The sequence below is a fragment of the Miniopterus natalensis genome, chromosome X (genome assembly GCF_054644295.1).
Source record: "Miniopterus natalensis isolate mMinNat1 chromosome X, mMinNat1.hap1, whole genome shotgun sequence".
NCBI classification, from domain to species: Eukaryota; Metazoa; Chordata; class Mammalia; order Chiroptera; family Miniopteridae; genus Miniopterus; species Miniopterus natalensis.
The window spans coordinates 58,588,981-58,601,480 of NC_142103.1; the positions used below are offsets into that span (position 1 = coordinate 58,588,981).

Sequence of the window (12,500 nt, forward strand, 5' to 3'; positions counted from 1 at the left end):
AAGCTGTGGGACATTTACACCATGGAATCCTACACAGCTGTAAAGAAGAAGGATCTCATACCCTTTGGAACAGCATGGATGGATCTGGAGAATATTATGCTAAGTGAAATAAGCCAGGTAGAGAAAGACAAACATCACATGATCTCACTTATATGTGGAATCTAAAGAACATCATAAAGCGATTCAGTGACATGGAAGCATGGATCAGACTGATGAATCTCAGAGGGAATGAAGGTGGGGGTGGGTGAATGGGGAGAGATTAACCAAAGAATTTATATGCATATATGCATAACCCATAGACACAGACAATAGTGTGGTGAAGGCCTGAGGAGGGCAGTGAGTGCAGGGTGGAGAGGGTTAATGGGGAAAATAGGGGACATCTGTAATATTTTGAACAATTTAGAAAAAAAAAAAAAAAAAGAATGAATGTGTGGGAATCCTTTCTCTTCTAACAGCTTAGAAACCTTGTGTTTTGTTTTGTTTTTTAAACTTTTATTGTAAAATAAAGAATACTGTAAATCATATATATAACTTCCATTTTTACAAGGAGGCTGTACCTTTATAGCCTCCACCTGGGTCAATAGATCTTCTGTACCCATCCCAAAAGCTTCTCCATGAGCATCTTCCAAATTACAACCTCCCCTCTGCCTCAAAGGTAACCACTGTACCACCTTTTATAGAAGTAACTTCCTGGAGTTTATTACAGCTTGATGACCCAAGTGTGCATCCCAAGACACCAGAGTTGTCCATTTGTAAATTTGTTTTACTCAATGGCTTCTAGTACGGAGTTGAGGCTCCATCACCACAATCTAATTAAAAAAAATTCTATCACCCCGAAAAGATCCCTTGTGCCCATTTACAGTTAGTTCCCATTCCCTCCCTCTCCCCAGCCCCTGGCAACCACTAATCTGCCTTGTTTCTCTATACATTTGCTTATTCTGAACATTTCAAAGAAATGGAATCAAGTAATATGTAGTCTTTTGTGTCTGACTTCTTTTACTTAGCATAATATTTTTGAGGTTAGTCTTACCCATTTAAAATATTTTGTTTTCTTTTTTTCCTGGAGCGCCTTTTTTTTTTTTTTTTAATTGAGGTAACATTAGTTTGTAACATTTTATAAGTTTCTCTATTTCTTTTTTAATCCTGGTATTCCAGAATTTATACAGATATTATACTAGTAACAGTGGCTTATCTCAAACTATCATGTTGTACACCTTAAATATATACCATTTTTATTTGTTAATTATAACTCAACAAAGCTGGGAAATTTTTCAAAAAGGAGTAAAATATATATTGACCAAAAGATGAATAAAACCAACTACCAATCTTTTTAATCTAGAGGTTCCTCTTCTACCCCTTCCCATCCTTACATGTTGTCTTGAAGAAGCTGGAAGCATCTGACCTGTAGAGTTTCCTCAAATCTGGATTTTGCTGATTGCAGTCACGATGAAATCCAACATGTTCTTCTGAATTTCTGCAGATTGGCAAGTTCATACAGAGGCTTGATCTGATTCAGGTTGATCCCTTTGTCATGATTATAGGTGGTGCTGTCTTCCCTCATCAGGTGGTACATATCTGTGTCCCATGTGTTGAAATGTTAGCTGTTGATGCTCAATACCTAGATTCATTAATTTTCCAGGTGTTTCAAAAAGGTGATACTCTAAATTTTAACATTTCCTTTTAATTAACTAGAATGCATTTATAAAGAGAGGCTTTCCCTCATCTACTACTACTTGGTTACCCAAGAGAAACACAAAATTGATGTTTGATTCTCTCACTTTACAAGATAACTGGTTCCTTATCATCCTCTGAAATTGAACAGTTTTTGTTTTAAAGTATTATTATGACCTCATGGATTTAAACATATTTGATGGGTTTCAACCAATTGCAATGATTTCTAAAAAATTCTTAAATAAGCTTTTAAATTTTAGAATAGTTTCAGATTTACAGGAAAGTTGAGAAGATGATAGAGTTCTTATACATTTGTACCCAATCTCCCCTATTATTAACCTCTGACATTACAATGGTTTCTGTTACAACTAGTGAACCAATACTGATATATCAACAACTAAAGTCCATACTTTATTCAGATTTCCTTGGGTTTTACCTAATGCCCTTTTTCTGTTCCAGGATCTTATCCAGACCACAGTACAATTAGTTGTCATGTCTCCTTGTGTCCTCTTGGCTGTGACAATTTCTCAGACTTTCCTGTGTTGAGGAGTCCTCATCAGGTATTTTGCAGAATATACCTCAATTTGGGCTGCCTGATGTTTTTCTCATAATTAGGCTGGGGTTGTGGGTTCAGAGAAGACTCCAGAGGTTAAGTGCCCATCTCATCACATCAAATCAAGGCTACACATCATCACCATGACTTATCACTGCTGATGTTAACCTAGACCACCTGACTAAGGTAGAGTTTGTAGGGTTCCCAACCATAAAGTTACTCCTCCACATTCTTTCTACACTGTAGAATACAGCCCATACTTCGGGAGTGAGGAGTTATGCTCTACCTCCTTGAGAGAGGAGTATATACACAAATTATTTGGAACTTTTACATAGCGAAGATTTTTCTCTTCTCCCCAATTTAATTAATTTCTATCACTATAGACTCATCGCTATTTCTTTTACTCCTTGTGTTATAACCCAATTCTGCTATTTTCCTGCTCAAATTCTTCCAGTTTTGGCCAGTAAGAGTTTTTTCAGCTGACCCCTGTGTCCCATTAAAGTACACCAATTGTCTTTTTTTCTTTTCTTTTTTCTTTTAGTACTTCTTTATTCTCTAGTACTATAAGATGTGTCAGGCTCATCCTGCATATCCCGTGCCCCCGCACTAGAATAATCCAATTTCTCCAAGGAGCTACAGTTTTCTGGTGGTTACTGTTAGCACAATATATCTTTTTCAAACTTTTTACTGAAGAATGGTCTTAGACACCAAGATTTGGGTGCTGGATGTGCTCGCTGCCACTGGCAATTACCCTTTTGAACCAAACTGTCTCTGGCCAGTGGAAACATCTTTAAATTGGCTTCTGAGTCCATCTGATATCACCCTAGTAGTCTTTGAAAGCTTCTTCCCTATCTTTTATGACTAGGTGTTCAAAGATCCAGATTTCCTGCTCCAGACTTGCAATCAGCTATCTTAGTTTCTTTTCAATGGGAAGGGTATTTCAAAACCACAATGAGTTACTAGGTATCATCATTGCTACTGGGCTAGTCATTGTTTCTAAGCCTTTTCAGCGGACAAAGCAAAGAGATGTGTATTTTTTTGTTTTTTAATTTAAAAATTTTATTTTTGTTTAAAATATTACAGACGGCCATTTTTCTCCTCAATGACCCATTCTACCCCGTCCCATCACCCTCCCCAGTCCCTCTCCACCAATATCCATGTCCGTGGGTTGTGCATATATGCATATAAATTCTTTGGTTACTCTCTCCCCCTCCACCCACCCACGCTCCTCCATCCCTTTGACATTCATCAGTCTGATCTATGCTTCAGTGTCACTGAGTCAATTCTGTTCATCAGTTTATTAAGTTATTTAGATTCCACATATAGCGAGATTATGTGATGTTTGTCTTTCTCTGCCTGGCTTATTTCACTTAGCATGATTTTCTCCAGGTCCATCCACACTGTCCCAAAGGGTACAAGATTCTTCTTCTTTACACCTGTGTAGTATTCCATGGTGTACATGTGCCACAGATATTTTATCCACTCGTGTACTGATGGGCATTTCGGCTGTTTCCAGATCTTAGCTATTGTAAACTGTGCTGCTATGAACATAGGGGTACATACATTCTTTCTGATTAGCGTTTCAGGATTCTTAGGATACATTCCTAGGAGTGGAATCACTGGGTCAAAAGGCAGCTCTATTTTTAATTTTTTGAGGAACCTCCATACTGTTTTCCATAGTGGTTGCACCAGTCTGCATTCCCACCAGCAGTGTACTACGGTTCCCCTTTCTCCACATCCTCGCCAGCTCATGTTGTTTGTTGATCTGTTGATGGTAGCCATTCTGACAGGTGTGAAGTGATAGCTCATTGAGGTTTTAATTTGCATCTGTCTGATGATTAGAGACATTGAGCATTTTCTCATGTGTCTCTTGGCCATCTGTATGTCCTCTTGGAGAAGTGTCTATTCAGGTCCTTTGCCCATTCCTTAATTGGGTTGTCTTCCTCTTGCTGAGTAATATGAGTTCTTTGTACACTTTGGAAATTAGCCCCTTATCACATACATCCTTGGCAAATATGCTTTCCCAGACCATGGGGTTCCTTTGAGGCTGTTTTCTTTTGCTGAGCAGAAGCTTTTTAGTTTGATGTAGTCCCATGTGTTTATTTTTTCTTTTGTTTCTCTTGCCCTAGGAGATGTATCAGTGAAAATTCCACTACCTGGGATGTCTGTGACTTTACTGCCTATGTTTTCTTCCAGGATTTTTATGGTTTCGTGACTTACATTTAAGTCTTTCATTCATTTTGAGTTTATTTTTGTGTATGGTGAAAGTGGGTGGTCTAGTTTCATTTTTTTACATGTAACTGCCCAATTTTCCCAGCACCACTTATTAAAGAGACTGTCTTTATGCCACTGGATACTCTTGCCTCCTTTGTCAAATATTAACTGACTATAATAGCATGAGTCTATTTCTGGAGTCTCTGTTCTGTTTCATTGATCTATATGCCTGTTGTTGTAGTAATACCAGGCCATTTTGATTACAATAGTTTTGTAATACAGTTTAATTCCGGTAATGTGATCCCTCCGATTCAGTTCTTTTTTCTCAAGATGGCTGCAGCTATTCGGGGTATTTTTGGTTCAATATATATTTTTGAAATGTTTGTTCTAGGTCTGTGAAATATGCTGTTGGTATTTTAATAGGAATTGCATTGAATCTATAAATTACTTTGGGTAGTATGGACATTTTAATGATATTAATTCTTCCAATCCATGAGCATGGTATATTCTTCCGCTTGATAAAATCTTCCTCTATTTCTTTCTTCAGTGTCATGTAGTTTTCCAAGTACCGGTCTTTTACATCCTTGGTTAAGTTTATTCCTAGGCATTTTATTTTTTCAGTTGCAATGGTAAATGGTATTGTTTTTCTAGTTTCTCTCTCTGAAAGTTCATTGTTGGTGTATAAGAATGCCACTGATTTCTGGATGTTGATTTTGTATCCAGCTACCTTGCCAAATTCATTTGTCAAATCTAGTAGTACTTTGATGGAGTCTTTAGGGTTTTTCTATGTACAATATCATGTTATCTGCAAAGAATGACAGTTTTACTTCCTTCTTTCCGATTTGGATACCTTTATGTTTTCTTCTTGTCTGATGGCTATGGCGAGGACTTCCAGTACTATGTTGAAAAGGAGTGGAGAAAGTGGACATCCCTGTCTTGTTTCTGTTTTTAATGGAAATGGTTTCAGTTTCTACCATTGAATATGATGTTGGCTGTAGGTCTGTTGTATATGGTCTTTATTATGTTGAGGTATGATCCCTCTACTCCCACTTTGTTGTAAGTTTTTATCAGAAATGGGTGCTGGATTTTGTCGAATGCTGTTTATACATCTATTGATATCATCATATGATTTTTGTCAATTTTGTTTGTGTGATGTATCACACTTATTGATTTGCGGATGTTGTACCAGCCTTGTATCCCCAGAATAAATCCCACTTGGTCATGATGTATGATTTTTTTAATGTATTGCTGGATCCGGTTTGCTAGTATTTTAGTGAGGATTTTAGCATCTATGTTCATCAGGGATATTGGCCTGTAATTTTCTTTCTTTGTAGTGTCTTTATCTGGTTTTGGGATTAGGATGATGCTGACCTCATAAAAAGAGTTTGGGAGTTTTCCCTCCTCTTCAATTTTCTGGAATAGTTTGAATAGAATAGGTGTTAATTCTTCTTCGAATGTTTGGTAAAACTCGCCTGTAAATCTGTCTGGTCCAGGACTGTTGTTTGCTGGGAGTTTTTTGATTACTGCTTCAATTTCATTAGTTGTTATCGGCCTATTCAGGTTTTCTGCCTCTTCTTGATTCAGTTATGGAAGGTTGTATGCTTCTAAGAATTTGTCCACTTCACCCATGTTGTACAATTTGTTGACATAAAGTTGCTCATAGTATTTTCTGACAATCCTTTGTATTTCTGTTGGGTCAGTTGTTATATCGCCTCTTTCATTTCTGATTTTATTTATTTGGGTCCTCTCTCTTTGTTTCTTAGTGAGTCTGGCTAAAGGTGCATCAATCTTATTTACCTTTTCAAAGAACAAGCTCTTGGTTTCATTGATTTTTTTGTATTGTTTTTTTAGTCTTTATGTCATTAATCTCTGCTCTGATTTTTATTATTTCCTTCCTTCTACTTTCTCGGTGCTTTTCTTGCTGTTCTCGTTCTAGTTCCTTTAGTTGTTGTGTTGGATGGTTCATTAGATCTCTTTCTCGTTTCTTGAGATAGGCCTGTAACACTATGAATTTTCCTCTCAGGAATGCTTTCACTGTGTCCCATAGATTTTAGGTTGTTGTCTGTTCATTTTTGTTACTTTCCATGAAGTGTTTGATTTCTTCCTTGATCTCATTTTGGTAACCCATTCATTGTTTAATAACATGCTATTTAGCCTCCATGTGTTTGAATATTTTTGAGGTTTTTTTTATAGTGGTTGATTTCTAGTTTCATGCCATTGTGATCTGAGAAGACGCTTGATATAATTTCAGTCTTCTTATATTTGTAGAGACTTGCCTTGTGCCCTAACATGTGGTCTATTTTTGAGAATGTTCCATGTGCACTTGAGAAGAATGTGTATTCTGCTGCTTTGGGATGAAATGTTCTGTAAATGTATATTAAATCCAGTAGGTCTAGTGTGTCATTTCAGGTATGTGTTTCCCTGTTGATTTTTTGTCTTTATGATCATTCCAATGCTGACAGTGGGGTGTTAAAGTCTCCCACTGTGACTGTGTTGCTGTCAATCTCCCCCTTAAAACTCCCTCTCCCTCATTTTTTTATATATTTAGGTGCTCCTGTATTGGGTGCATAAATGCTTATAAGGGTTATTTCCTCCTGTTGTAATGATCCCTTTACTATTAGGTAGTGACCATGTTTGTCTCTTGTTATAGTCTTTATTTTGAAGTCTATTTTATAAGAAATAAGAATTGATACTCCAGCTTTCATTTCCTTTCCATTTGCATGGAATATTTTACTCCATCCCTTCACTTTTAGCCTGTGTGAGTCTTTTGCTCTCAGATGGGTATCTTGTAGACAGCATATATTTGGGTCCTGTTTTCTTATCCATTCAGATAACCTATATCTTTTGATTTACCATTTATTCCATTTACATTTAAGCTTACTATTGATATAAACTTATTTAATGCCATTTTCCCCCTTTATGCTGATGTACGTCTCAATATTCCTTCTTTTTCTTAAAGCAGTCCTTTTAGCATTTCTTGCAATGCTGGTTTGGTGGTACTGAACTCCTTTAACCTTTTTTTGTCTGGGGAGCTCTTTATTTCACCTTCCATTTTAAATGATAGCCTTGGTGGATAAAGCAATCTTGGTTGTATGTTCTTGCTTTTCATTACTTGCAGAACTTCATGCCACTCCCTTGTAGCTGGAAGAGTTTCTGTTGAAAAATCTGCTGTCAGCCTTATGGGGGTTCCCTTTTAGGTCACTGCTTGTCTCCTTCTTGCAGTCCTTAATATTTTCTCTTTGTCCTTGACATTTGCCATTTTAATTATGATATGTCTTGGAGTGGGTCTCTTTGGGTGCCTCTTGTTTGGAACCCTCTGTGCTTCCTGAACTTGTGTGGCTTTCTCCCTTGTCAGCCTAGGGAAGTTTTCTATAATTATTTCCTCCACCAAGTTCTCTATCCCTTGCTCTCTTTCCTCCACCTCTGGCACTCCTATAATGCGAATGTTTTTTCTCTCCATGTTGTCCCAAAACTCCCTTAGACTGTCCTCATGCTTTGTGTTTTTTCTTTTTGCTGCTCTGATTGAGTTACTTTTTCTACCTTGTCTTCTAAGTCACTTATTCTATCCTCTGCTTCATTGAGCGTGCTTTTAATTCCTTCCAGTGTATTCCTGATATCAGATACAGTATTCTTTATTTCTGTCTGATTTTTATGTTTGTATCTCTTTTTTTGTGTGTTTTCCCTAAAGTCCTCAATCTTATCCTCTATTGCCTTGTTTTTCTCTTTAAGTTCCTTGAACATCTTCACCATCAATACTCTGAACTCTGTTTCTGGTAACTTGCTCAACTCTGTCTCATCAGAGACTTCTTCTGGCGATGTTTCCTTTTCTTTAATCTGGGGGTTGTTTCTTTGTCTCCCCATTTTGGTAGGCCTTAGTGTTTGTATCTACATATTAGATATATTTGCTGTCTCCCAGTCCTGTGGGATGGGATTTTGTCTTGTGGGTCTAGTGGAGCCCAGAGGTGTGCTTTCCTTATCCTTTTGAGCTCTTTGCTCTAGGCGTGTCCCTCTTGTGGGTGTCCCTTTTTGTGGTTTCTTTATATTCTCCTGTTGTGGTTGGGTCTAGATTGTCATTGGTCAGTCCTTGGGAGGACCCTCCTCTCAGGTTGGCGAACTGTGTCTCAGCACCAGCCTCGTTGTGTAAGCTGTTGCACAGGTACTGGCAAGGCAGGATAATACACAACTAAACTTCCAGGAAACAAGAGGTATCTTACAAAATATCTTGACAGTCACAATGAAAACAACCCACGTGAAAATAGAACTGGGAGAGTGATGGGAGAACACACACACACAAGCTTGTGTACTTACTTTTAAATAAAATTTCTCATGATTTCATATTTAGGATTATAGGGGTCTTATTTCGAACTTAAACTCTTGAATTACGTCTGTATTCTACAGCAAAAGTCTTAGTTGTCAAAGACAGAGAATGATGAAATTAGAGTATCTCATAATTACTCATTTATATTATCTCACATTACAGTCTTAGAATAACACTAATATTTTGTTACTATTACAATAACTGAGAAAAATTTATTTTTTTGCATATGCTTTTCCCATTTATTCATTTTAAAAAAGTCTACATTAAAAAATAAAAGAATAATAGAATCTACATTATCTGAGTACTGAGTATATAGGCATTACATACTCTACTCTCTCCCTTATACCTTTCATTTAGTCTTAGTTCTACAAGTCATTATATATTTAATACTTGCCACCAATCCTTATGATAATGTCTCTCTCATTTTGGTTGTCTGAAGCTCATTCTTTAGCAAATTCCTCATGAAGAGATCATGGGAACAATAGCTCCTAAGTTCCTGAATATTGATAAATGTCTGTACTCTTCATATTTAAAAGACAGTTTTATCAGATGTATGCCCTTGTCTCACATTTTTTCCCCTTGAGTACCTTAAATATCTGTTACTCCATTATTTTCTGGCATAAATTGTTGGTGTCAAAAAGTTTGAGAGTGATCTAATTTAATTTCCTTTATAAACCACCTGCTCTTTTTGCTGAAATGTCCACAGCATTTTTTCCTTTTCTTTCAAGTCTAGTACTTTTATTGCATTTGTTGGTCACTTTGGGTCAGAATTCTCAGATACACAGTATGCTTTTTCAAATCAAATCTTGTGTTGTTTTTTTTTTTAGTTTCAGGAAAGTTTCCTTAATATTAGTTTTTAGCATTTATTCTTTTTCCTTGCTTTGATTTTCTTCTTCAGGTAATCCTATTACCCATATGCTAGGTCTTCCTTGCTTTCTTTAATTTGTAAATTTTTCTCAAATCTTTTTATTTTCATTTAAAACATTTCCCCTTTTACCTTAGTATGGCATTTTCTATTGCTTTCCTCTGGTTTAGCCTTCATTTCTAAAATAATTCTTTCTTATTTTCCCTAAAGTTGTCACCACATTTCTGAGTTTTTCTAACCCTTTTTTATATCATTCTTCCATGTCTTATATAATTTTCTTAATGTCTTCCAACTTATTTTTAAACAGTATATTTTAGATTTGTTGTTTTTTTGGAATGCTTTTGATTCTTTTTCTCCCTTATAGTAATTTTGTGTGAACTTTGGTCTTGACAATTTTGTTTATTTTCTAACAGCTTTATTGGTATATATTTCGTATCATAAAATAAAATTCACCCATTTAAAGTGTACATTTCAGTGGTTTTTCATATATTCAGAACTGTGCAACCATCACCACAACCTGTTGTTCATTCTGATGTGTGATAAGTTGTCCCGAACTTTTAGAAAGAAGTATGGTTCAGGTGGCTTTTCTAACTTCACAGAAGCTCCCTTTCTATTGTTAAAGAAATAAGCCTTGCTTGATTAGTTCCCAGTTCTGGTCCTTTCTTCCATTTTTATCTGGACTTTCTCTTTCTTCCGTTTCTTTATTGTGCCTGTTCTGCTCAATTTCAATTCTATTCTCAGCAATTTCTCCTCAGGGTGGGACCCTGTCTTGGAAGGGAGATCTGGTGGGTCATTTTCAAGAGTTCATTAAGGACTAGACTACTCCACCCCTTTCAGACCTTCTGACCACGAGTCCCTTGATTCACCCAGTTGTTGTTTCTATAATCTTCACCCGATGACATGCTTTTTAAATTAATTTTAGAGAGAGAGGAATGGAGAGGGAGAGAGAGAGGAAAACATCAATGTGAGAATGAAACATTGATCAATTGCCTCCCATAGAAGCCCTGACTGGGATTCAAATCCACAACTTTTCAGTGCATGGGATGATGCTTCAATTGAGTCACACCAGCCAAGGCTCACCCAGGTTTTTTTGTTTTTTTAAGAATATATCTTTATTGATTTCAGAGAGAGGAAGGAAGAGGGGGAGGGAGGGGGAGGGAGAGAGGGGGGGGGAGAGAGAGAGAGAGAGAGAGAGAGAGAGAGATAGAAACATCAATGATGAGAGAGTCATTGATTGGCTGCCTCCTGCACGCCCCCAACTGGGGATCGAGCCCACAACCTGGGCATGTGCCCTCACCGGGAATCAAACCATGATCTCCTGGATCCTAGGCCGACGCTCAACCACTGAGCCACGCCTGGCTGGGCTCACCCGGTTTTTATTGGTGGCAATACAACTTCCATTTGTGTTGTTCTTAAATTGGACTGCCATACTTTTTAGTGAATGAATACCTGTTTGCTGTTTGGAATTCTCCTGTTTGTCAGGTGATTCACACGGTCTGTCAACTCTTTCTGCTTTCTTCCACACAGATACCAATCACTTGTTGATCTTGTGGCTATGGGTGATTTCCCTTACCTGTTTAGTCAGAGGGTCATGGGGATACACTGTCACCTAGTTCTACTATGATTAGTCTGTCAGTTTTCATTTGTGTTTTTATTAAAGTATAACATGCATGTAGAAAAACACACATAGTATATAGTTCAATGGATTTTCTCAACTGAACATATCCATGTAATCAGTACCCTGATCAAGATACAAAACTTTACTAACTCCTCAGGAGTCCCCTTCAGGTCCAATTCCATTCATGAATCCCCACTAAGAGTGAACACCATACAAGTTTCACCTGTTTGAACCTTATATGAATGGAATCATATAGTATATAATCTTTTGTGTCTGGCTTTCTTTACTCATAACTATGTTTAAAAATTTAGCTGTATTTGTAGCTTATAGCTGAAGAACTATCATTGGTTTAACCTTTTTGCTAAGTAGGATTTCAGTGTATGAATACAGCAAAATATATTTACCCATTCTCTTATGTATATCCATTTGAGTAGTGTCCAGTTTGGGGTATTACAAGTAATGCTTCTATGAACATTATTGTGCAAGCCTTTTGTGAACATATAGTCTCACACTCCTAGGTATATACCTAGGAGTAAAATTGCCAGGTCATGGGGTTATACATGTTCAACATTTGTGCATCACTATCACCACCACAGCACTAGATTGTCCATTTTTACTGTTTCCTTTCCTCTATGTACTTTGGACTTATTCTGTTCTTATTTCCCTCAACTTCTTAAAGTAGGGCCTCAGGTAATTGATTTTATTTTTTTTCCAAATATAAGTACTAAAAGTTAGACATTTCCCTCTCAACACTGCTTTAGTTGTACCCCACAAATGTTGGTATTATATTTTCATTGTCTTCAGTTAAAAATATTTTCTAATTTTCCTTGTGATTTCTTCTTTGACCTGGGGTTATTGAGAAGTGTGTTGTTATTCCATTGTAGTCAAAGAACACTTTCAGTGTGATTTCAATCTTTGAAAATTTATTGGGACTTATTAGATGGCCCAGAGTGGCCTATCTTGGTGATTGAATCATTGTGCATTTGGAAAAAAGTATAGTTTGCAGTTGTTGGATATTTTTCTATAAATGTCAAATAGGTAAGGAGGCTGCTAGTGTTGTCCAGATACTGTGTCCTTATTTTCTGTCTAGTAATTCTATGAATTACAAAAAGTGTTAAAATCTCCAACTATGATTGTAGATATGTCTATTTCTTCATTTAATTCAGTTAAAATTTTCTTCATGTAATTTGAAGCTTGTTATTAGGCACAAACATGTTTATGACTGCCATGTCTTCCATGTCTCTTTTATCAGTATGAAATC

General features: G+C 36.7%; 1 protein-coding gene across 2 annotated transcripts in view; it reads right to left on the reverse strand.

Annotated features, from left to right (window-relative positions):
• The window catches only part of IGBP1 (immunoglobulin binding protein 1), a 39,894-nt gene that overhangs the window by 8,647 nt on the left and 18,747 nt on the right, over window positions 1-12,500 (reverse strand). The window contains exon 6 of one of the 2 annotated variants that reach the window (XM_087829322.1): window positions 1,377-1,474. The exons of the other annotated variant lie outside the window; for it this stretch is intronic. Within the exon in view, the coding sequence (XP_087685448.1) occupies window positions 1,416-1,474 (59 nt within the window). The 3' untranslated portion in view covers window positions 1,377-1,415. Of the gene's footprint in view, window positions 1-1,376; window positions 1,475-12,500 lie in introns of those variants that run through there. 2 annotated transcript variants of the gene reach the window in all.